General features: G+C 37.8%; 1 protein-coding gene across 1 annotated transcript in view; it reads left to right on the top strand.

Moving 5' to 3' along the window:
* The window catches only part of PAPPA2 (pappalysin 2), a 316,922-nt gene that overhangs the window by 168,702 nt on the left and 124,398 nt on the right, over window positions 1–23,822 (top strand). Inside the window, exons 12-13 of the mRNA XM_010850108.1 lie at window positions 22,483–22,618; window positions 22,822–23,041. Of these exons, the coding sequence (XP_010848410.1) occupies window positions 22,483–22,618; window positions 22,822–23,041 (356 nt within the window). The remainder of the gene's footprint in view (window positions 1–22,482; window positions 22,619–22,821; window positions 23,042–23,822) is intronic.

Consider the following 23,822-nt stretch of genomic DNA (forward strand, 5'->3'; position numbering starts at 1 on the left):
GAAGAGGAACTCAAAAGCCTCTTGATGAAAGTGAAAGAGGATAGTGAAAAAGTTGGCTTAAAGCTCAACATTCAGAAAACGAAGATCATGGCATCTGGTCCCATCACTTCATGGGAAACAGATGGGGAAACAGTGGAAACAATGTCACACTTCATTTTTGCGGGCTCCAAAATCACTGCAGATGGTGATTGCAGCCATGAAATTAAAAGACACGTGCTCCTTGGAAGGAAAGTTATGACCAACCTAGATAGCATATTGAAAAGCAGAGACATTACTTTGCCAACAAAGGTCCATCTAGTCAAGGCTATGGTTTTTCCAGTGGTCATGTATGGATGTGAGAGTTGGACTGCGAAGAAAGCTGAGTGCCAAAGAATTGATACTTTTGAACTGTGGTGTTGGTGAAGACTCTTCAGAGTCCCTTGGACTGCAAGGAGATACATCCAGTCCATTCTAAAGGAGATCAATCCTGGGTGTTCATTGGAAGGACTGATGCTAAAACTGAAACTCCAATACTTTGGCTACCTCATGTGAAGAGTTGACTCATTGGAAAAGACTCTGATGCTGGGAGGGACTGGGGGCAGGAGGAGAATGGGACGACAGGGGATGAGATGGCTGGATGGCATCACCGACTTGATGGACATGAGTCTGAGTGAACTCTGGGAGTTGATGATGGACAGGGAGGCCTGGCGTGCTGCAATTCATGGGGTTGCAAAGAGTTGGACACGACTGAGTGACTGAACTGAACTGAACTATATCTTCCTTGTGGATTATCTCTTTTAACACTAAGAAATGTCTATCTCTAAGAATATTTCTTGCTGCACTATAAACTTTGTATAATATTAGTATAGATATGTCTTTTTTTGTTTGCATATTGTTTACTCTTCTATTACTTTTAATCCTTCTGTGCAATTATATTTAATATACTTTGTTTGAAATCAACATATCTTTATATATATGTAAATAATATAAATAAATCTAAGAAACCGCTATATATATAAATCTAAAATTCTTTTTTTTCCAATTGTAGTATTTAGTCCAGTTACATTTAATGTAATTAATGATGCTTCCCTGGTGACTCAGTGGTAAAGAATCTGCCTGCCAGTGCAGGAATGCAGGAGATGTGGATTTGATCCCTGGATCAAGAAGGTCCCTTGGAAGGAAATGGCAGCCCACTCTAATAATCTTGCCTGGGAAATCCCATGGACAGAGGAGCTTGGCAAGCTACAGTGTGTGGGGTCACAAAAGAGTCAAAAACAATTTAGCAACTAAGCAGTTTTATATTTACCAGGGAATCATTTGTTTCTCACTTTTCCCTCGTACTCTGTTTTTTTCTATTTCTTGCCCTTTTTAGATTAAATCATTTCAGTTCAGTCACTCAGTCATGTCCAACTCTTTGCAACCCCATGGACTGCAGCACGCCAGGCTTCTCTGTCCATCACCAACTCCCTGAGCTTGCTCAGACCCACGTCCATCGAGTCGGTGATGCCATCCAACCATGTCATCCTCTGTCGTCCCCTTCTCCTCCTACCTTCAATCTTTCCCAGCATCAGGGTCTTTTCCAATGAGTCAGTTCTTCACATCAGGTGGCCAAAATACGAGTTTCAGCTTCAGCATCAGTCCTTCCAATGAATATTCAGGACTTATTTCCTTTAGAATGGACTGGTTGGATGTCCTTGCAGTCCAAGGGACTCTCAAAAGTCTTCTCCAACATAACAGTTCAAAAGCATCAATTCTTTGGCGCTCAGTTCAGTTCAGTTCAGTCACTCAGTCATGTCCAACTCTTTGTGACCCCATGGACTGCAGCACGCCAGGCCTCCCTATCCATCACCAACTCCTGGAATCCACCCAATCCCATGTCCATCGAGTCAGTGATGCCATCCAACCATCTCATTCTCTGTCATCCCCTTCTCCTGCCCTCAATCTTTCCCAGCATCAGGGTCTTTTCCAATGAGTCAGCTCTTCACATCAGGTGGGCAAAGTATTGGAGTTTCAGCTTCAACATCAGTCCGTCCAATACTCTCACATCCATACATGATTACTGGAAAAACCATGGCTTTGACTAGATGGAACTTTGTCAGCAAATATTGTCTCTGCTTTTGAATATGCTGTCTAGGTTGGTCGTGGCTTTTCCTCCAAGGAGCAAGCATCTTTTATTTTCATGGCTGCAATCACCATCTGCAGTGATTTTGGAGCCCAAGAAAATACAGTCTGTCACTTCTCCATTGTTTCCCCATCTATTTCCCATGAAGTGATGGGACCGGATGCCATGATCCTTGTTTTTTAAATGTTGAGTTTTAAGCCAGCTTTTTCACTCTCCTCTTTCACTTTCAACAATAGACTCTTTAGTTCTTTGCTTTCTGCCATGAGGGTGGTGTTATCTGCATATCTGGGGTTATTGATATTTCTCATGGCAATCTTAATTCCAGCTTGTGCTTCATCCAGCCTGGCATTCCGCATGATGTACTTTGCATATAAGTTACATAAGCATGGTGACAATATACAGCCTTGACATATGCCTTTCCCAATGGCCTCCTTTTTGAGCCCTTAGATTAAATAAGTGTTTTTATTATTTTATTTTCCATTCTATCAATTTGTTGATAGAGAATACTTTTATTCTCTATCTTTGTTACCCTATAGATAACAAGCTGTGTACTTAACTGGTTAGAGTCTACTATGAATTAGTATTCTCACAATTTCATAATCAATAAGTAACTTAGAATGCTTTGTCTCTATTTTCTGTTTCCTGGCTTTTTAAAGATAAAATGATTTAATATCACCTAACATTGACCTTCTCCAGTGTTCTTTGGTCCTTTCTGTATTTCTATGCTTTTCACTTTTATTTAGCTTGAAGAAATTCATTTATTATTATTTTTAATGTGAATCTTCTGGCAGTGAATTCTTCTGGTTTTTGTATAGCTGAAAATATCCTTGACATTTATTTTCAAAGTATATCTTTGCCTGGTATAAAATTCTAGGTGGCCAGTTGTAGTTTTCACTGGTTTAAAGATGTTATTTTGTTGCCTTTTTACCTACATACTTTCTCTGGAAATTTAGCTGAACATTTGATATATATTACCTTGAAGGCAATGTCTTTTATTCTCTGGTGCTTTTAACATAATCTTCTTATATTTTGTCTTCAACAGTTTTACTGTAATGTTCCTAAGTCTGTTTTTCTTTGCATATATCTGGCGAAGAGTTTATCAAGCTTCTTGAATCTATAGCTTAATGTCCTTGCTTGCTCTTTCGTTTTTTGAACACCAAATTACTTTCTGCTGTATATTGTTTGTTCCTTTTTTCTTTGTTCTATTTTCCATTCCTTTTGTTCCCCATGCTGAAGCCTGGTTATTTTATGCTGACATATCTTCTGTTTCATGAAACCCAACTTTCACTCCATACAATCAGTTGTTCAACTATTATTAATTTCAGTCATTTAATTCTAGAACACCTATTTAATTTTTCCTACAGGCTCTCATTTTCTTTGAAATTCTCCATTCTGTTGTCTATTGTATACTAATAGACTGTTGTCTAAAATATACTAATCACAATTATTTTAAAACCTGTGTTTGATAATAGTAATGTATTGGTGACTGGAGGTCTGTTCATGTTAGTTTTTTTTCTTAATTTTCATTCATTTAGGCATATCTACTATCCTACTGAACAGTGTCTTAATTGAATATCAGACACTGAAAAAATACATAGGCTCTAGTTAATAATATCTTCCCTTCAAGATGATTTTCTTTAAGAAAATGTATAATAAGATTTGGGAAACAGCACCTTAATTTAATCAGTACTTAAGTTGACTCAACCTGTGCTTCTGTATTAATGAGCCCTGACACATTTCATATTTCCTTTTCTGCCAAGGCCCATCCCTTCAAGGGTCTCAACTAAAACTTTGGATTGAGCCTTCCCTCTTGATAGTTTCTGAAGCACAATTTCTATTTCCTCAGCACTATGTGCCTGTTTTTTGGCCTTTAATCTGCCTGCTTCTTATATTCTTAATCTTCATAACTTAGAATTTGAAAAATACCTCAGTGGCAATAGTGGCACAGAATGTTAGGTTACCTTCAATGTGATTTCTTTTTGAGTCTCTTCAGTCCTGACTGCCTTAGTTGCTCTCAAATGCTTTCAAACTTTCTTTTTTACTTTATTCATATTTTAAAACTGTTCTTACCAAGAGTATGTGTTTTGCTATATATTACTTCATTGTAATTGGAAGCAAAAATCTACAACTGGAATTTTATTAATGTATAATAGTTAGCTACCATATGTATTTTAGGTTTGCACTGTGTTATTACAAGTGAAATAAGAGTAATAATACTTGTATAACAAAAAAGTAACTAATATCATTGAAAATTAATATATAAAAGCTATTTAAAAAATTTAGTTTTCACAAATTCACATAATACCAAATAAATGAGAAAGTGATTTTTTAAAATAATCTGATTAAGGTTTTTTCAAAGTTCTTTTGAGGACTGAATGATTTTTGATTCTTCATTATTTCTTTAATCTCACTTTAATCTTTATTTGATACAAATATGATTTGTATTCTGTGGATCAGAGACAAATTTATTACAGTGAGAAACAACTGTACTGGAAAATATTAGCCTTGAAAATGCCTTTCCAAAATCTTTCCTTGCTACTTGCCTAACAATTTCTTTCATTTTAGTCCATATTTACTAAGGTAACTTGTCTCTTTTAGTTTTCCTTATCATTATTTCCTTACATCTTGGGTCAATAGACAAAATTATGAGATCTCTTACATAGCATAAAGTGTAGATTATTTTTATTATTTACAATAATAAGTACACTTTAAGGCCACTCATAGTTTACAATGTACATTCTCACACACACTTTTATTTGAACCCCTTAATAGTCCTATGAGTTTGGCAAAGTAGTTGTTTTCCTGTTTTATAGATGGGGGAAATCAGAATCAAATACTCAGAGTGCTTTTTCCTACATCACCCAAGAATAAAAGGGTAAATCTGAAGTTCAGACTCATGCCTCTTGATCTAATCCCATGTTTATTTCTTTGCACTACGTTGCATCATTCAATCAACATTCATTAGGTACCTGTGATATGCCAAACCCATAAATAATCACTGGGAATAAACAGGGAAATATGACATGAGCAAGAAAACAAGTTAAAACATATGTGGACTTGGAAGAAAAGGTTCCCTTTTTTCTTTTGTTGGATTTCTTCTAAATTCTTCAAAGACAATATCTGTGGATCTAGTTCACAGGATTTATTGAGTGCATATTGTAAACTCTAGGTGCCATTAGGGAATAGAGAAAGAAACAGAAGGCATGATCCTTCTCAGAAAGTCCTTTGACACTAAGCAATATAGACAACCAATGAAGCAATCTGAAAAGCAAGTATCCAGTGAATTACTTGTTGTTTGGCTTTACATGGAGCCCATCATCATATGCAAACCTCACATGTTCATGTTTATTTTCATTGCTGTTATAAAATCAAAAGTTAAGAATGGCCTCACTCAGGCTAGACTGGTTAGCATTCCTAATAGAAGCCATCAGGTGGTTGGTCATAGTATCTGAAATACTAGGGTTCTCCACATTGGTTATAAATTATGGACCACTGCCTGGAAACCCTCGCTACATAAAACCTAAAGCCTGTTACCATGATTTCCTTCTTTTCTTTGAGTTTAACTAGCCAGACTCTCGGAGAAGGCAATGGCACCCCACTCCAGTACTCTTGCCTGGAAAATCCCATGGATGGAGGAGCCTGGTAGGCTGCAGTCCATGGGGTCGCTGGGAGTTGGACACGACCGAGCGACTTCACTTTCACTTTTCACTTTCATGCATTGAAGGAAATGGCAACCCACTCCAGTGTTCTTGCCTGGAGAATCCCAGGGACGGGGGAGCCTGGTGGGCTGCCGTCTCTGGGGTCGCACAGAGTCGGACACGACTGAAGCAACTTAGCAGCAGCAGCAGCAGCCAAACTCTGCATATGAATCCTCAACAGAAATGTAGCGTATATTTAATTGATTGGATTTCAAAGATGAGAATCCATAAAACTAGGCTTTAAGAGCATAAAAAGTGACACATTTATTGTGATTTAATCTTTTCCAGATATCTTATTATCAATTCTTATGCAAATTTTTATCAGAGATATGAGTTTTCTGATTCTAAAAATGATTATCTGAAAACTGAGAGATGCTAAGCATTTCAGATAACACAGCAGAGGTACAGATAGAATTCAAATTCAAATCCAGCTTATTTCAAAGTCCATGATTTTTCTTCTATACCAGGAGTTGGGAAATATTTTCTTTGAAGACCCAGGTAACAAATATTTTAGGGTTTGTGGGCCATTTGGTCTCTGTCACAGTTATAGCTTCCCAGGTGGCACTAGCGGTAAAGAACCCACCTGCCAATGCAGAAGATGTAAGAGATGCAGGTTTGATTTCTGGGTTGGGAAGATCCCCCGGAGGAGGGCATGGCAGTCAACTCCAGTATTCTTGCCTGGAGAAGCCCATGGATGGAGGAGCCTGGCGGGCTACGGTCCATAGGGTTGCACAGAGTCAGACATGACTGAAGTGACTTAACACACAGTTACTTAACACTGCTGTTACAGAGTGAAAGTAGCATAGACAATACAGAAAGGAATGAGCATGGTTGTGCTATAAAAAAATTTCAATTTCATATAATTTTCACAATATTCACATTATTTTTCTTTGAATTGTTTTTCAACCATTTCAAAATGCAAAAGTCATTCTTAGCTCACAGACCATAAAAAACAGGCAATGGGTCAGTTTTGGCCCATGGGCTATAGAGTCTGACCTCTGCTGTATTTCTAGTTTCCAGTCCACTACCTAAAATGAACAGAATATTGTATTGTAGAGGGATTCGATGAGGAATGAATCTTCACCCTTAAGGTACATACTCCTCAGTGATCACATTTATGCAATACTGCAGAAGACAAAATGCTATGCTACAAATATTGTTAAGTGTAAAATAGACTCAAAAGGACCTGGTGATTGATTGGACATAGAGAGACAGAGATAGCTTTGTCTCAAATGGAATTTCCCCATTCATCTAATCTTCCACACCCCTCTATACCCCTCCCCACCCACACACATATACACATTCTACGAGTTAGAAATTTTAGTCATAACAGATTGCTTTCAGTGCTAGAAAACACCAAAGTTTTTATATTTCCCTAACCTTTCAGGTAAGGAGTTCATGTTTTTCCTTCTTGGTAAGTGCTTTCTCCACTTGAACTTTCCAAAAAACACATACTAATCTTCTAAGATTTAGCTCAAGGATTACTTCTATTATAAGGCCTAGACTTTTCTGAATTTCTCTCCCAAACCCTACATAGTATGTGTAATTAATCTCTTCCTCCTCTGTGCTTCCTCAATAAACATTTCTGTCACAGTTCCTATATACTTGCAAATAATCCATAGTTCAAAGAAGACTTTATAGGGAAATTAGAAAATATTTTGAGTTGAATGAAAATAATATGTCAAATTTTATGGGATGCAATTAAACAATGTTAAAGGGAAATTTATAGCTTTAAATGTCTATGTTTGGCGGGAGTAGCGGGGTGAGGAGGTAGTTAGGGTTGAGGGAAAGCATTATTAAGGGCTTCCCCAGTGGTTCAGATAGTAAAGAATCTGCCTGGAATGCAAAAGACTTAGGTTCAATCCCTGGGTTGGGAAGATCCCCTGGAGAAGAGAATGGCTACGCAATCTACTATTTTTGCCTGGAGAATTCCATGGACAGAGGAGCCTGGCAGGGTAAGGTCCATGGAGTCACAAAGAGTCAGATGCAACTGAGTAACTAAGACTTCCACTTTTTTCAAGCATTATAAAATCAATAATCAATTTTCACCTGAAGTAATTGGAAAAAGAGCAAATAAAAACCAAAGTAAAAATAAAAAGGAAATAACAAAGAGCAAAAGTCAGTCAACTAGGAAAAAAAAATTCCTGTATCATCACTGTTATTTTATTTTCTCTAGAAATAGCAGCAGTGCAATTAGACTTTTAGTTTTACACTTTATGAGATATAAAATAAATGAAGTATAAAACATGAAAAAAAGATTTAAAATTTAAATCATTTTCTCATAAACTGAATTAACATCTAAAGAGAAAAACAACCTGAAAATTATTTCACTTATCTATTTGTTTTATAGTTTTGCCTCTTAAAATTTAGTTTTTAACATATTTAAAATTCATTTTCATATGCAGAATATGATAGAGTCCCATTTTGTTTTCTAAATACAATAAGCCAGTTTTTCTAATTCTATCCATTAAAACTTTAATCCTTAGCCTGATAATTTGTGGCACTACATTAACTATATACTAGTTTCTGGAATATTCAAGAGACAGTTTTTAAACACTCTGTTCTATTCCATTGATCTATTTTTCTACTCCTTATACTAGCAATACAATACACTGTTTCTCTTACTATAACTTTTTACTATGTAAAACATTTCTGGTGGAGCATATCCTCCCCCCTTTCCAATTTTTGTACATCTTTTTCAAAATTGAGTTCCAAAGAATAGCAAGAAGAGATAAGAAAGCCTTTTTCAGCGATCAATGCAAAGAAATAGAGGAAAACAACAGAATGGGAAAGACTAGAGATCTCTTCAAGAAAATCAGAGATACCAAAGGAACATTTCATACAAAGATGGGCTTGATAAAGGACAGAAATGGTATGGACCTAACAGAAGCAGAAGATATTAAGAAGAGGTGGCAAGAATACACAGAAGAACTATACAAAGAAGATCTTCATCACCAAGATAATCACGATGGTGTGATCACTCACCTAGATCCAGACATCCTGGAATGTGAAGTCAAGTGGGCCTTAGAAAGCATCACTACGAACAAAGCTAGTGGAGGTGATGGAATTCCAGTTGAGCTATTCCAAATCCTGAAAGATGATGCTGTGAAAGTGCTGCACTCAATATGCCAGCAAATTTGGAAAATTCAGCAGTGGCCACAGGACTGGAAAAGGTCAGTTTTCATTCCAATCCCAAAGAAGGGCAATGCCAAAGAATGCTCAAACTACTGCACAATTGCACTCATCTCACACGCTAGTAAAGTAATGCTCAAAATTCTCCAAGCCAGGCTTCAGCAATATGTGAACCATGAACTTCCAGATGTTCAAGCTGGTTTTAGAAAAGGCAGAGGAACCAGAGATCAAATTGCCAACATCCGCTGGATCATGGAAAAACATCTATTTCCAGAAAAACATCTATTTCTCCTTTATTGACTATGCTAAAGCCTTTGACTCTGTGGGTCACAATAAACTGTGGAAAATTCTGAAAGAGATGGGAATACCAGACCACCTGATCTGCCTCTTGAGAAACCTGTATGCAGGTCAGGAAGCAACAGTTAGAACTGGACATGGAACAACAGACTGGTTCCAAATAGGAAAAGGAGTACGTCAAGGCTGTATATTGTCACCCTGTTTATTTAACTTATATGCAGAGCACATCATGAGAAACTCTGGGCTGGAAGAAACACAAGCTGAAATCAAGATTGCCATGAGAAATCTCAATAACCTCAGATATGCAGATGACACCACCCTTATGGCAGAAAGTGAAGAGGAACTCAAAAGCTTCTTGATGAAAGTGAAAGTGGAGAGTGAAAAAGTTGGCTTAAAGCTCAACATTCAGAAAACGAAGATCATGGCATCTGGTCCCATCACTTCATGGGAAATAGATGGGGAAACAGTGGAAACAGTGGCTGACTTTATTCTTTTGGGCTCCAAAATCACTGCAAATGGTGATTGCAGCCATGAAATTAAAAGACACTTACTCCTTGGAAGGAAAGTTATGGTCATCCTAGATAGCATATTCAAAAGCAGAGACATTACTTTGCCAACAAAGGTCCATCTAGTCAAGGCTATGGTTTTTCCAGTGGTCATGTATGGATGTGAGAGTTGGACTGTGAAGAAGGCTGAGCGCCGAAGAATTGATGCTTTTGAACTGTGGTGTTGGAGAAGACTCTTGAGAGTCCCTTGGACTGCAAGGACATCCAACCAGTCCATTCTGAAGGAGATCAGCCCTGGGATTTCTTTGGAAGGAATGATGCTAAAGCTGAAACTCCAGTACTTTGGTCACCTCATGTGAAGAGCTGACTCATTGGAAAAGACTCTGATGCTGGGAGGGATTGGGGGCAGGAGGAGAAGGGGACGACAGAGGATGAGATGGCTGGATGGCATCACTGACTCGATGGACGTGAGTCAGTGAACTCCGGGATTTGGCGATGGACAGGGAGGCCTGGAGTGCTGCGATTCATGGGGTCACAAAGAGTCGGACACGACTGAGCAACTGATCTGATCTGATTCACTTATTTCATATTATTCACTTATTTCACATTATTCACTTATTTTCCAATTTTATAATAAGCTTTGGATAGTTTCTTCCACTTCTTGAAAAGCATACTGGTACATATGAGCTGAATTTAATCAAACACTTGATTTTCACTGTTTAATATTATCTTGTGATTTCTCTTCTTTGATCCATCATTATGTTGAATTACATTGATGGATTTCTTTTTTAAGATATCAAATCATATTTGCCTTTGTGGAGTGAACTTGCTTGTTTATTATATATAATATTTAAGCATACTCTTGGATTTTATTGATTTTTAATCTTGGATTCTTACTTTTACATTTATATGTGAAATTAGTTTATATATTTCTTTTTTGAATGTTCAGAATATACAACTCTCATAAAATTGTTTGGGAAATTTTTCACCTTTTCTATTTTTTGAAACCACTTGCATAAAATAAGAATTATCTGTTCCTTCAAAATTTGTCAGAACCCACCTGTAAAACCAATTGAGCCTGGGGCTTTTTTGAGGAAACATTTATAATTTATAATTTCTATTTAAATGTTTTTGATTTTTATTAATATATTCAATTTTTCTTTTCCAATTTTGGATTACTAGATAGTTCTTCTACATATTCAAATTTTAATACAGATAGTTGTTCATAATATATTTATGAATAACTCTGTTTTAGGTATAGTTAGGTTTAGGTATAGTTTTCACTCCCTTTATACTGGAATTTTTTGAACCTTCCTTTTCTCTTGTTTTCTTAATTACACATGCCTGGTACTTCTTCAAAGAACAAATTTTAGTTTTATTCATTTCTGTTTTTATTCTAGTTACTATTCTCCAAGTCACTGATTTCTGTCCTCTTTATTATTTCCTCCCTTCCTGTTTCTCTGCATTTACTCTGATGTTCTATTTTAGATTCTTATGTTGGACACTTGGATAATTTGTTGTCACTGTTTCATAAATTTTCCCTCTAGATGTTATTTTAACTGTAGTCCATAAATACTGATATATAGTTCTTTTATTGTCAACGAGTCCTAAGTATTTTTTATACCTCATAATTTCTTTTTGAAGTTGTAAAATTTTAATAGCATTTTGTTTCTAGCCCTGATTTTTCAGAGCATAACAACTTTAATTGTGCCAGTTATGTCAATATTAGAGTTTTACTACTCTTCCACTTGGCCCAAGAGTTTATTAGGAAGTACTTAAATAGTGAGCCTTTATTCATTCAGAAATTAAGGACCAGTCTGTATCAGAGATGTATTAGAGATTCTCCTAGCTGGTCAAAAAGTGTTTACCAGTACTCTTACCATTTTTTTCTATTTTTTTTTAATATACAGAAATATGTACAAAATCCTTTTTCCTTTCCTCTTTTCTTATTTTAAAAATTTGTGTTCTTTGCTCTTCTTACTTTTATTCTTTATTTTCAAATTATTTATTGTTTAATTGAGGCATAACTTATATTCAAGATTATTTTCGTTTTAGGTATAAAACATAATGATTCAATATTTGTATATATTGGGAAATGATCACCAGAGTGAGTCTAGTTAACATCCATCATCATACTTAGTTACAGTTTTTTTTCTTGTGATGGGAGCTTTTAAGATCGACTCTTTTAGCAACTTTCAAATATGTAGTACATTATTAACCATAGTTGCCACCCTGCACAGTACATCCCCTTGACTATGTTTTATAACTGAAAGTTTGTACATTTTGACTCTCCTGATCTATTTTGTCCACTCCCTAATCCCCACCTCTGGCAAACACTAATCTGTTCTCTGTATCTATGAGCTTGCTTTTTTCCCCTTTTAAAAAAATCCCATATCTAAGTGAGATCATAGGGTATTTGCCTATCTCTGTTATTTTACTTAGCATAAAGCCCTCAAGTTCTGTCCATGTTGTCACAATGGTAATATCTCCTTGTTTTTTATGACTGAATATATGTGTATACACACACACACACCATATTTTCTTTATATATTCATCCATTGTTAGACACTTGGGTTGTCTCCATATATTGGCTATTGTAAGTAACATTACAGTGAACATGAGGGTACATATATATTTTTGAGTTAGTCTTTTCATTTTCTTTGGCTAAATACCCAGAAGTGGAATTGCTAGATCACATGGTGGTTCTATTTTTCAAAATGTTTTGAGGAAACTCCATACTACTTTCCTTAGTGCTGCTGCTGCTGCTGCTGCTAAATCGCTTCAGTTGTGTCCGACTCTGTATGACCCCAGAGATGACAGCCCACTAGGCTCCCCCGTCCCTGGGATTCTCCAGGCAAGAACACTGGAGTGGGTTGCCATTTCCTTCTCCAATGCATGAAAGTGAAAAGTGAAAGGGAAGTCGCTCAGTCGTGTCCGACTCCTAGCGACCCCATGGACTGCAGCCTTCCAGGTTCCTCCATCCATGGGATTTTCCAGGCAAGAGTACTGGAGTGGGGTGCCATTGCCTTCTCTGTTCCTTAGTGGCTGCACCAATATACATTCCCATCAACAGTGCACAGAGTTACTACCCTTTCTCCATGTCTTTGTCAATACTAGCTGCTTCTTACCTTTTTGATAGTAGTCATTCTAGCATTTTTTCAGAGTACAGGTCTTTCACCACCTTGATTAAATTTATTTCTAGGTATTTTATTCTTTTTATGCAATTGGAAATGGAACAGTTTTCTCAATTTTTCTTTCTGATAGTTTCTTAGTGTTTAGGAATGCAACCAATTCTATGTACTGATTTTGTATCCTGCAACTTTACTGAATTCACATTAGTTCTAATAGTTTTCTGGTGGTATCTTTAGGTTCTATATATAAAATCATATCATCTGCAAATAGTGACAGTTTTACTTCTCCCTTTCCAATTAAGATGCCTATTATTTATTTTTCTTGCCTAATGTTCTGGCTAGAATAACCAATACTATGTTGAATAGAAGTGGCAAAATTGGGCATCCTTGTCTTTTTCCTGATCTTGGAGGAAGTTTTCAGCTTTTCACTACTGATATGATGTTAGCTGTAGATTTGTCATAAATGGCCTTTATTATGTTGAGGTTTATTCCCTGGATACCGACTTTGAGAGTTTTTATCATAAATATATGTTGAATTTTGTCAGATGTTTTTTCTGCATCACATTGTTTTTATTCTTCATTTTCTTAATGTGGTGTATCATGTTGGTTGATTTGCAAATGGTGAACTATCCTTTCATCTCTGGAATATGTTCCACTCTGTCATGGTGTATAATACTCTTAATGTAATGTTGAATTTGGTTTGCTAATATTTTGTTAAGGATTTTTCCATTTATATTCATCGGGGATATTAACCTGTAATTTTCTTTTCTTGTGGTATCCTTGTGTGGTTTTGGTACCAGGCTAATGCTGGCCTCATGAAATGAGTTTGAAAGTATTCCCTCCTCTTCTGTGTTCTGAAGAGTTCAAGAAGAATTGGCTTTAATTCTTGGAAAGTTTGGTAGAATTCACCAGTATAGATGTCTCATCCTGGACATTTTTGTAGAGAGTTTTTAAATTAATGATTCAGTCGCCATACTAGTCATTGGTCTGTTCAGATTTTCTATTTCTTCATTACTTGGCTTTGGAAAGTTGTATGTTTCTAGTAATTTATCCATTTCTTCTGGATTGTTTAATTTGCTAGTGTATAATTGTTTGTAGTAATCTCTTCTGATCCTTTATATTTCTGTGGTACCTGTTGTAATGTTTCCTGTTTTATTTATGATTTTATTTGAACCCTCTCTATTTTTCTTCTTGGTAAGTCTGACTAAAGGTTTATCAGTTTTGCTGATCTTTTAAAAAAATCAGCCCTTGGTTTTATTGATTTTTTTCTATTTTCTTTCTATTCTCTGTATTATTTATTTCTGTACTGACTTTAATCCCTTCCTTCTACTGTCTTTGGGCTTTGTTCTTTCTTCTTTTTCTAGTTCCTTTAGGTGTAAAGTTAGGTTGTTTATCTGAAATTTTTGTTACATTTTGAGGCAGCCATTTATTTCTATGAACTTCTCTCTTATAACTGCTTTAGAATTGAACATATTTACTTTTAAAGTAATGATAAGTATGTACTTTCTGACATTTTGTTAATTGTTTTCTTGCTGTTTTGTAGTTTCTTTTTTTACTAGTTCTTCTCTTGCTTCCTTTGTGGCTTGATGACTTTTAAGAATGATATGCTTAGTTTCCTTTTTCATTATCTTTTTTGTATCTATTACAGGTTTTCTGTATCTATTACAGGTTTTCTGTATCTATTACAGTCAGAGGCTATATTCAAGGCATACTTATACTAAATATTTTTTCTCTGACATTTAAGTTTATATGGTGTGCTGTTTTTATTTTGCTAGATCTGACAATTCTTTTTTTTTATTTCATAAATTGGAAGGTAAGCCTCTATTCAAAGATTCATCCAGAAAACTATAACCATCCAGAAAACTGTCCAGATATCATAATTTAGCAAAAAAAGAAAAAATTCATGTGTAGAAGTTTCCTAGTCTAGCCACAACTTCTTTGACTTTATTTGTAGAAAAGTTGGCAAGGTCTTTTGTCAGAATCTATTAACTTAATATAAATTTCTAAAAATATTAGTTATCTGAATTTCAATCTTTAATGGGAAAGGTGAAACCAATTAGTCAGGGATTTAGAAACTGACAAAAATGTATGCTCAGAGGAATATTGTAAGCTCTGTTTTTACCATTTATCAGTCATGACCTTATATAATCATATATCCTTCTTTGGCATCATTTTTATTTGAATTAAAATGAAGTGTTTGGGCTAGGTGATTCCTTTCAGCTCTGGTTGTATTTCAAGCTTGATGGTGAATTATAGAAAAGATAATATAATAAATAAGTATGATCAATCAAGTAATTGTAGTCTTAGGCTATTAAGTGATAAGGACAAAGATAATCATATCTATTGATTCTTTTAGAGTTTTGCTACTTAAAACCTGATTGGCTTCCAAAAGCATCAGTGTCACCTGCGAGTTAGGTAGAAATACAAATCTCAGCTGTATTAAATCAGAATCTTTAGTTTAACATGATTCTCAGGAGATTTGTAAGGTTAAAGGAGCTCTACAGGATTATTATCTCATCAGTAAAATAACTGATGTTCAAAATGATGCCTCCAATTATGAAAATTCACTTAAGTACAGGATCCTGTTTTTAAGAGGGAAGAAAATTTTCTAATATATATATTGGGATTATTTCTATGCACATGATTTAACTTCTGAAAAGTTCTTGCTTTCCAAAATAAAATTTTCTCCTTGGAAAATTAACCTAGGTGAATTCCTACAGTCCCTGGGAATCCTAAAAAAAACAAATATGACTATGCATATATAATTTTCACTTCCATCAAAGAATAGCCTAATGCATTGAAAGAAGAATTTCATCTCTCCTTGGCTAAGCAGTTTAGCCCCAGAGATAAAGGACTCATTTTCCATTTTCCTATCTGATTGCTACTAACACAACTTGATTGATTTTACATGGAAACTTTTCCAGGCCTTAGATATGACAACTTGGCAAACTGTAAGTTTCATAAATACTTGGATAGCAATTTTCTTTTAATCAGAAGGAAAGATTTCTTGGCTCCACAGTGAATCCCTCATCCCCTCACTTACGCAGTCTAGTTCCCAAGAGACCTTTCATTATCAATATTTCTTAATATGTTTTCACATTCTCAGATTTTGTCTTAAGTGGAGTTTCCCCAGGATTCAGACTATGAGATAAAGATTTGCACGCAGGAAGTTTATTAAGAACTTTCTTTGGGATCAATACCTAGGGGAGAATGAAAGATCCAGGAGTTGGCAGAGAGAGGAGTAGGCTGTGAAACATTTACACAAAGGTTTCAGCATCCCACAGGGAACTAGGATGGCCCTTCAGAATTGTCCCACTTTGTTCCACACAATCCTATCAAAAGGTCATTAGACATGGGGTTCTCCTCTCCCCCTACTCCAGGGAAGTGGCATGACCTTTTGGAGGCTTTCTTTCTCTGAAGGCAGAGACTTGATGTGAGCTGAATGCTCAGTCATGAAGCAGGGGATTTTGGTGGCACACCACAGTATTCTCTACAGATTTGATTTTTGCCTTTATGATCCCCCTCTGAGTCTCACAAGTTCTTCTAACACAAAGTTTCTGAAGACTTAGTTCTGGTATCTAAAATCACAGCTGAGGAGTTGCTATTAGAAGGAACTAAGCAATAAATTGATTTTGGTCAGAGCCCTTCCACTGACCTGCCAAATCACACCCTGGCATATGCCTCCTCCTGGATAATTGAGGTCATAATGGAGATTTCTTCATTTCATAAAATTTACAAGGTGACCTCATTCTTCTGAAAAAAGAACTACATAAGCTCATGATATTTATAACCTTACTTGTATGATGATGGGATAATGCTAGAAATCAACTGGACTTTAAGCAATATCCAGAGAGATAGGTGTCCGGGCACCAGAAGGAAGTCAAACTCTGCTGAAAACTCCTCCCACATTTTGACCCACGCCCTCAAGTAGAGAGGCCACCAAGAGATCTCAAGCTCAGAGGCAAGACGCTAGTTGCCTCTCACCTTCCCTTCATCTGTTGGATTTGGACTTCAGGTTAGATACCTTGAAGGTTTCAGAGTTATTCTCTCCATTATCAAATTTCTGAAGTCTACATAGACAGTAATATTATTAGAGTAAACCATATAAAATTGCCAGTGTTTGGTAATTTTTCACCTATAAAAAAAAGGCATATGGTTCCACCAACAGTGTAAGCATTCTTAATCTAATTTCTATTGACCCTACTTGAACTGTGAATGGCTTTCAAAGGGCTCTCTTAGCTCCCTGAAATAGTATCATGTTTTTATACCTAAGTATTTATGTGACTTCACTTTTTGTGGAGAGAGAGGGCACACATGTCAACAAATTTTCTAAGAACTTTGTGATTTTCTGCTCACCAAAATTAGGAACCCTTAGGCAGTCAAAATAATACAGAAAACCCAAATTCCTAACTGTCTAACATTCACGGTGGAGAAAGTCACTTAAGCTCTCAGAATCCTACCTCCCACTTCTATAATATAACCTTTGTATCCTAAGGATATTATAGTAAAAAAAAAAAAAAAATAGTGTCTCAGATAGGAACAAAAACCTAATGAGCTTAATGGAGGCTCCAGGAAAGCATGGTTGGGGAACCGTAAAGTACTTATAAAGAGAAAGTAATATGTGCCCACTTTCTCCTGTTCAAGGGCCTTCCCTTTCTCTCTGAAATCAGGAAGTGCCATAGATGAATGAAAATGGAAAGGCACACAGAAAAAAATAACATCTCAGTAACTAACCAAAAACATTTTAAAACCTCAGAGAAGATTCTTTTCAAGTTTGTGGTATAGTTTCAGGGTTTGCTGTCCAGGGACCACCGCAAAGGATGACCTGAACGTCAAGATGCTTGGTTTAGGAGTCAATTAAGTGTGTTTGTACCCAGCAGGCAGACTGAAGAGGGATTTCTTAAGCCCAAAAAAGTTCTACACCAGGGAAGCATTCTTTCAGTCTTACCCTTTAGCAGGGGCCAGAAGTCAGATCCGGCTGTTAATGTGCAGACTTTGGATGGAAAGCAACTGAATGCATGAGACTGGTTTTCCATTTCTTTCTGTCAGTCGGTTTCTATCTATCTATCTGCCTATTATCTATGTACTCCATACTCTCTGTTTCAAAGTATTTTGCTAGAGATTCACTGAGCTAATTTAACTGGCTATCATTCTATCTTTAAGCCATTCCTCAGTTCTGTCTGAGAATCAATTGCTTTTCTAAAAGATCTTGCCTTGTTTTGATATCTAACTATAGTTTGTCCTCTTCCTAAAAGCCACATTCAAATTAATTTTATATTGCCCTGTAATACATAAACGCAATTTTCTTGTTAAAACAAGCAGTAAAATATTACAAATAAAGCTAACAATTCCCTTGACCTCTTAGCATCCTGGACTCTTCTCTTGGGGCATGCCTGGTGCTCATTTCAGATTTGTGCAGTCCCCAGTTAGTTGCCTCTAGTGTATTTTGTCTAGAACAGGGCAGCTGTTCGCATTGTGCGTTTGGTGTGGTGATTAGAGGAATGTCTTACTTATGTAGTGACCATGGTGGCATGAGGTGAGAATAAGCAGGATTTTGTGTTGCCAGATTTTCTGCTCTAGCCACTACCTACTTTCGTTTAAGAGCACAAAATTCATTGTTTATTTCATATAAAGTAAAAATAGCCTAGACTGTTATATAAATTAAAATAGATGCGACTTGGTTGTAGAAAGAGCAGCTTTGAAAAATATAATGTTTGTTCAAATAAAGAATGCATTTTAGTATTCTAATTATACTGTCAATTCTAGAAATGTCCTTATTTATATGTACAGCAAAAGTAGATTTTTAATAAACACATATTGAACTGAATTTTTAAAAATCTCTATTAAAAGTTATATATACAAAATGTATTTTTCATGGATTCTGTATATAAAGTAGAGATGCATTTTATACCAAGAGCCTCAAATATTGCCAGTTTCTATGGAAGCAGAACCTGCAGTACCAATTCACATCTACAAGTACCATTTTAAAACAACATATGTGAGATTCTTTAGCCTATAAATTTCAGAAAAGCATAATTCTCTATATACCAAAATACATAGTTGTGTGTTTATTTAAATGTTTCTTCTTTATCCTGATCTTCCTGAAGTGTAAACAGAATTTTTTTAAAAATATTCCTTTTTGGAAATAAAAATTCTTGAGCATTGAGTCTTTACTAGATCATAGGCATTATCTTTGTGCTTTCACATGATTTCATTTCATCCTCATAGTAGCCAAGTGAGATGGGTAGTATGTCGGCTCCTCAGGTGTGGAAAAGAAGAACCCTAGGCTCAGAGAGAAGAAATGGATTGTCAAATTTAGTTTACCCAGCTAGTAAAGATAGGGCTAGGACTATTCCAGGTGGCACAGTGGTAAAGAATCTACCTGCCAATGCAGGAGACGTGGGTTCGATCTCTAGGTCAGGAAGATCCCCTTAAGAAGGAAATGGCAATCGGGAAATCCCATGGACAGAGGAGCCTGGCAGGCTATATATAGTCCACAGGATCCCAAAAGAGTCAGACATGACTGAGCGACTAAACAATAATAAAAAAGATGGGCTAAGAGTTAAACCCAGGGTTCGGTCTGGCCATCCCTCCCTTCAGAATGGTGCACTTAACTAGATTCCCTTTACCGTGGTTAGTATTCATTGCACAGACTTGAACTGGTCTCTGGTTTGAGGTTCCAATAATTATACGACAGAGTTCTACTTCTTTGCACTGAGTTGCTCCTGTGGGGGCATATTCGGTATTCAGATGAGAATGAGGTGTGGCTACCTCCCTTGTGTCACTGTGAGAGGAAATGCCCAAGACTCGGCATCCTGTATCGTGATCAGACTTTCCTCTGCCAGTGTCTCACTTGTGGTTTCCCTACTAAAGCCATGGCCGGGAAATCCTGGCATAACCACTTCCCACAAATCACAAATCAAGGCACAGAGACACTGCCACTGCCACAGGAACAGGCTTTAAGGTTCAAAGCGATTTGGGATTCAAAGACCCTTAGAGCAAGGCGATGCAAAATGACTCAGAGGTTTTGGGCACAGGCCCTCAAGACAGAGAAATCCACAGCATAAGGCCTACTAATTAGTTTCAGGTGGGTGGTGTCTATTTGGGGACCCAACAGAAAGTGGGAAAACTGAGCCCTCCTGTTCCTCACTGAAGCCACCCCACTCTTCCTGAGACCTATTCGGGTAAAGCCACCAGGTACTTCTTTGGGCTCTGTTTGTTCCTGGCTCAGGAAATAACCCAGAGCTTTCTTCCAGTACTTGGGTCTCTTTTGTGGTGTATGAAAAGGAAGAGGTTGTGGGCATTCCCGGGGGACTTTGATGTCTCTGGGGGCTGGAGTTGAGGGCTTTGCATTAGGCTCCTGGTTAACTTATGGTGTGTTTCATGTCTAGCCCTCATCTAGCAAGGAACAAAGGACCTCGTATTGCAAGCCATAACCTATGGGTCTGGAAGTTTTTTAAGTTATAAAGAAATATTTACTACTTCAAAGAGGGGAAATGAAAAGGTGGGGGGCGGGGTGAAAATGACACTGTAAAAAATAGAGCGTGGCTGGTCTTTTCCTCAAAGGTGGAGAACAAGAAGGGAGAGTGTGCTACATTGACCACTGAAAATCATAAAATCACCCTAATTAAGCCAGCAGTGCAAATGGACACTCTATAAACATACCACCAAGGCTCAGGGAGAGTAGGTCTGTGGACAAGGAAAAATTCTCGTTAAAATAGAAAACATGTTTGACTCTCATGCTCCCCTTTTAAGAAAAGCCCTCTGCCTTTAGATGTCGTACCCTGCTCTGACACTGAGGACAGTGTTTGGGGGGCTTCCCTGGTATCTCAGCTGGTAAAGAATCTGCCTGCAATGCAGGAGACCCCAGTTCAATTCCTGGGTCCACAAGATCCCCTGGAGAAGGACGAGGCTACCAACTCCAGTATTCTTGGGCTTCCTTCATGGCTCAGACAGTAAATAATCCACCTGCAATGTGGGACACTTGGGTTTGATCTTTGGGTTGGGAAGATCCCCTGGAGGAGGGCATGGCAACCCATTTCAGTATTCTTGCCTGGAGAATTCCCATGGACAGAGGAGCCTGGGGGGCTAGAGTCCATAGGGATGCAGAGAGTCAGATACAACTGAGAGACTAAGCATAGCACAGCACATCCCTTTCAGAACCTGATACAAAGCTAGAGAAATACATGCAGACTGATGTATGTTCTAGCCCTAGATTCTAATAAAGCAGCAACCATGCAACACCGGGGAAGATGGGAGATGACTCTCAATATCTTAGTGTTAAGAGCAACATTGAGCTCTAGGAAATAAGACAAAAGTAGAATTGCAACATCAGATAATGGAAGATAAGTTCTTCATGTCATTCCCCAATCTCCGAAATGTTTTATTTTAAAGAATTTTTAGGGACAAGACTGCTTCATTGTTAATTAGTCTAGCCATCTAGAATATTTCTTACAGATAACTGAATTTCCCTGTGAATTTTCGGCGCTGGCTTATTTTCCCGCCATGGACAGGGTAAATGTTGTGCTTGGGGCACCAAAAGAATAAGAATAAGCAGTTTGGCAGCATCTAGTTTCTGAAGCAACAGACTCTGCAGTGACCTTTCTCCTGTGTCATAGTTGAAATGCCAAGTGAGAGGTTCTGATAACAATTTTAAGGGGGAGACAAGGAGACAGGGAGGGTTTCCCTGGTGGCTCAGTGGTAAAGAATCCACCTGCCAGCACAGGAGACATAAGTTCGATCCCTGGGTCAGGCAGATTCCCCTGGAGAAGAAAATGGCTACTGACTCCAGTATTCTTGCCTGGGAAATCCCATGGATAGAGGAACTGGCAGGCAACAGTCCATGGGGTTGCAAAAGAGTCAGATGTGACTTAGCGACTAAACAACAGCAACAAAGGAGATGCTAAGTTGCTTCAGTCGTGTCCGACTCTGTGCGACCCCATAAACAGCAGCCCACCAGGCTCCCTTGTCCCTGGGATTCTCCAGGCAAGAACACTGGAGTGGGTTGCCATTTCCTTCTCCAATGAATGAAAGTGAAAAGTGAAAGTGAAGTCACTTAGTCATGTCTGACTCTTTGCGACCCCATGGACTGTAGCCTACCAGGTTCCTCCATCCATGGGATTTTCCAGGCAAGAGTACTGGAGTGGGTTGCCATTGCCTTCTCCAAACAAAGGAGATAGGGAAGGATAATTAGCTATGCCACTTGAGAACAAAGCATTAGCTTGGTGATCATCTTGTCCACGTCTCTCACATTGGAGATAGGGAGGTATTGGCTGGCTATGCAGTGGTTTACCGTCTCCAACAATGGTCTCCTTGAGTGATCTTTTAGAGAAGTGTAAAGAAAGATTCAAGTGAAAAAGAACTGGTTGAAGTAAAAAGTCTCAGAAAAAGATGGGACTCTCAGTAGCTGAAAGTTAGCTACTTTCCAGCTAATTTTTACTTTTGATAAGACCATGGCTATCTTTCTGTGCCTACTCCATGTTTTTTTTCCCATTTGTAAAGGAGGGAGTTCTTATCTTCTAAGTGGCGAGCTATTTGAGAAGGATAAAAGTAGTGTGACATGTGCCTTGAGAGCCCACTGGAAATAATGGCTCGTACATATATGTGCTTGTGCCTAGGTTTGTTTCAATAGACCAGGAGTGGCCACAGCAATTTTCATTTTCTTGACATCTGATGGCCTGGTACCTGGGAAACGTCAGCGGCCAACAGTGACCCTTTACCTGACCGATGTCAGTGGAAACAACCACTCTCTTGGTGAGTCTGACAGTTATCCCTTTAGGGCCACCAGAGGAAAATCCAGTTTTGACCCAGGATTCAGCTCGATGTCTGTCTCTGATATTCTTTGAGACCTTGTTACATAATATAGCTATGGAGAAGATAAAATGAACACTAGGTATGGAAACTTGATGCTACACGAATGGCTTAAAATATTATTCGATCCCCTTGTTTCTCTTCAGGAACCTATGAACTGTCATGCCAGCATAACCCGCTGGTTATCAACATAACTCATCACTCAAACGTCCTCTTCCACCATGCCACATCAGTGCTGCTGAATTTCTCAACCCCATTGGTGGGCATCTCGGCGGTGGCTCTAAGGACACCCTCCGACATAAGTCCTTCAGCTCCCAACAGCTGCATCATCCCAGAGCACAAGGGGCAAAATCATCAGGGACAAAGGTATAAAGTCCCCTTACTTCCTTTTCCCTTTCTTTTTCAACAACTGCTATCATTTTCTACATACTGTTGTATATAAAGTAGGTGTTTGTTTGCCAACTAAAAATGGGTCTCAGTTCAGTTCAGTCGCTCAGTCGTGTTCGACTCTTTGCGACCCCATGAATCGCAGCACGCCAGGCCTCCCTGTCTATTACCAACTCCCGGAGTTCACTCAAACTCACATCCATCGAGTTGGTGATGCCATCCAGCCATCTCATCCTCTGTCGTCCCCTTCTCTTCCTGCCCGCAATCCCTCCCTGCATCAGAGTCTTTTCCAATGAGTCAACTCTTTGCATCAGGTAGCCAAAGTATTGGAGTTTCAGCTTTAGCATCAGTCCTTCCAGTGAACACCCAGGACTAATCTCCTTTAGAATGGACTGGTTGAATCTCCTTGCAGTCCAAGGAACTCTCAAAAGTCTTCTCCAACACCACAGTTTGAAAGCATCAATTCTTCGGCGCTCAGCTTTCTTCACAGTCCAACTCTCACATCCATACATGACCACAGGAAAAAACAATAGCCTTGACTAGATCGACCTTTGTTGGCAAAGTAATGTCTTTACTTTTGGATATGCTATCTAGGTTGGTCATAACTTTCCTACAAAGGAATAAGTGTCTTTTAATTTCATGGCTGCAGTCACCATCTGCAGTGATTTTGGAGCCCCAAAAAATAAAGTCTGACACTGTTTCCTCATCTATTTCCCATGAAGTGATGGGACCAGATGCCATGATCTTCGTTTTCTGAATG

This window comes from Bison bison, unplaced genomic scaffold, assembly GCF_000754665.1.
Source record: "Bison bison bison isolate TAMUID 2011002044 unplaced genomic scaffold, Bison_UMD1.0 scf7180017864289, whole genome shotgun sequence".
Taxonomy (NCBI): Eukaryota; Metazoa; Chordata; class Mammalia; order Artiodactyla; family Bovidae; genus Bison; species Bison bison.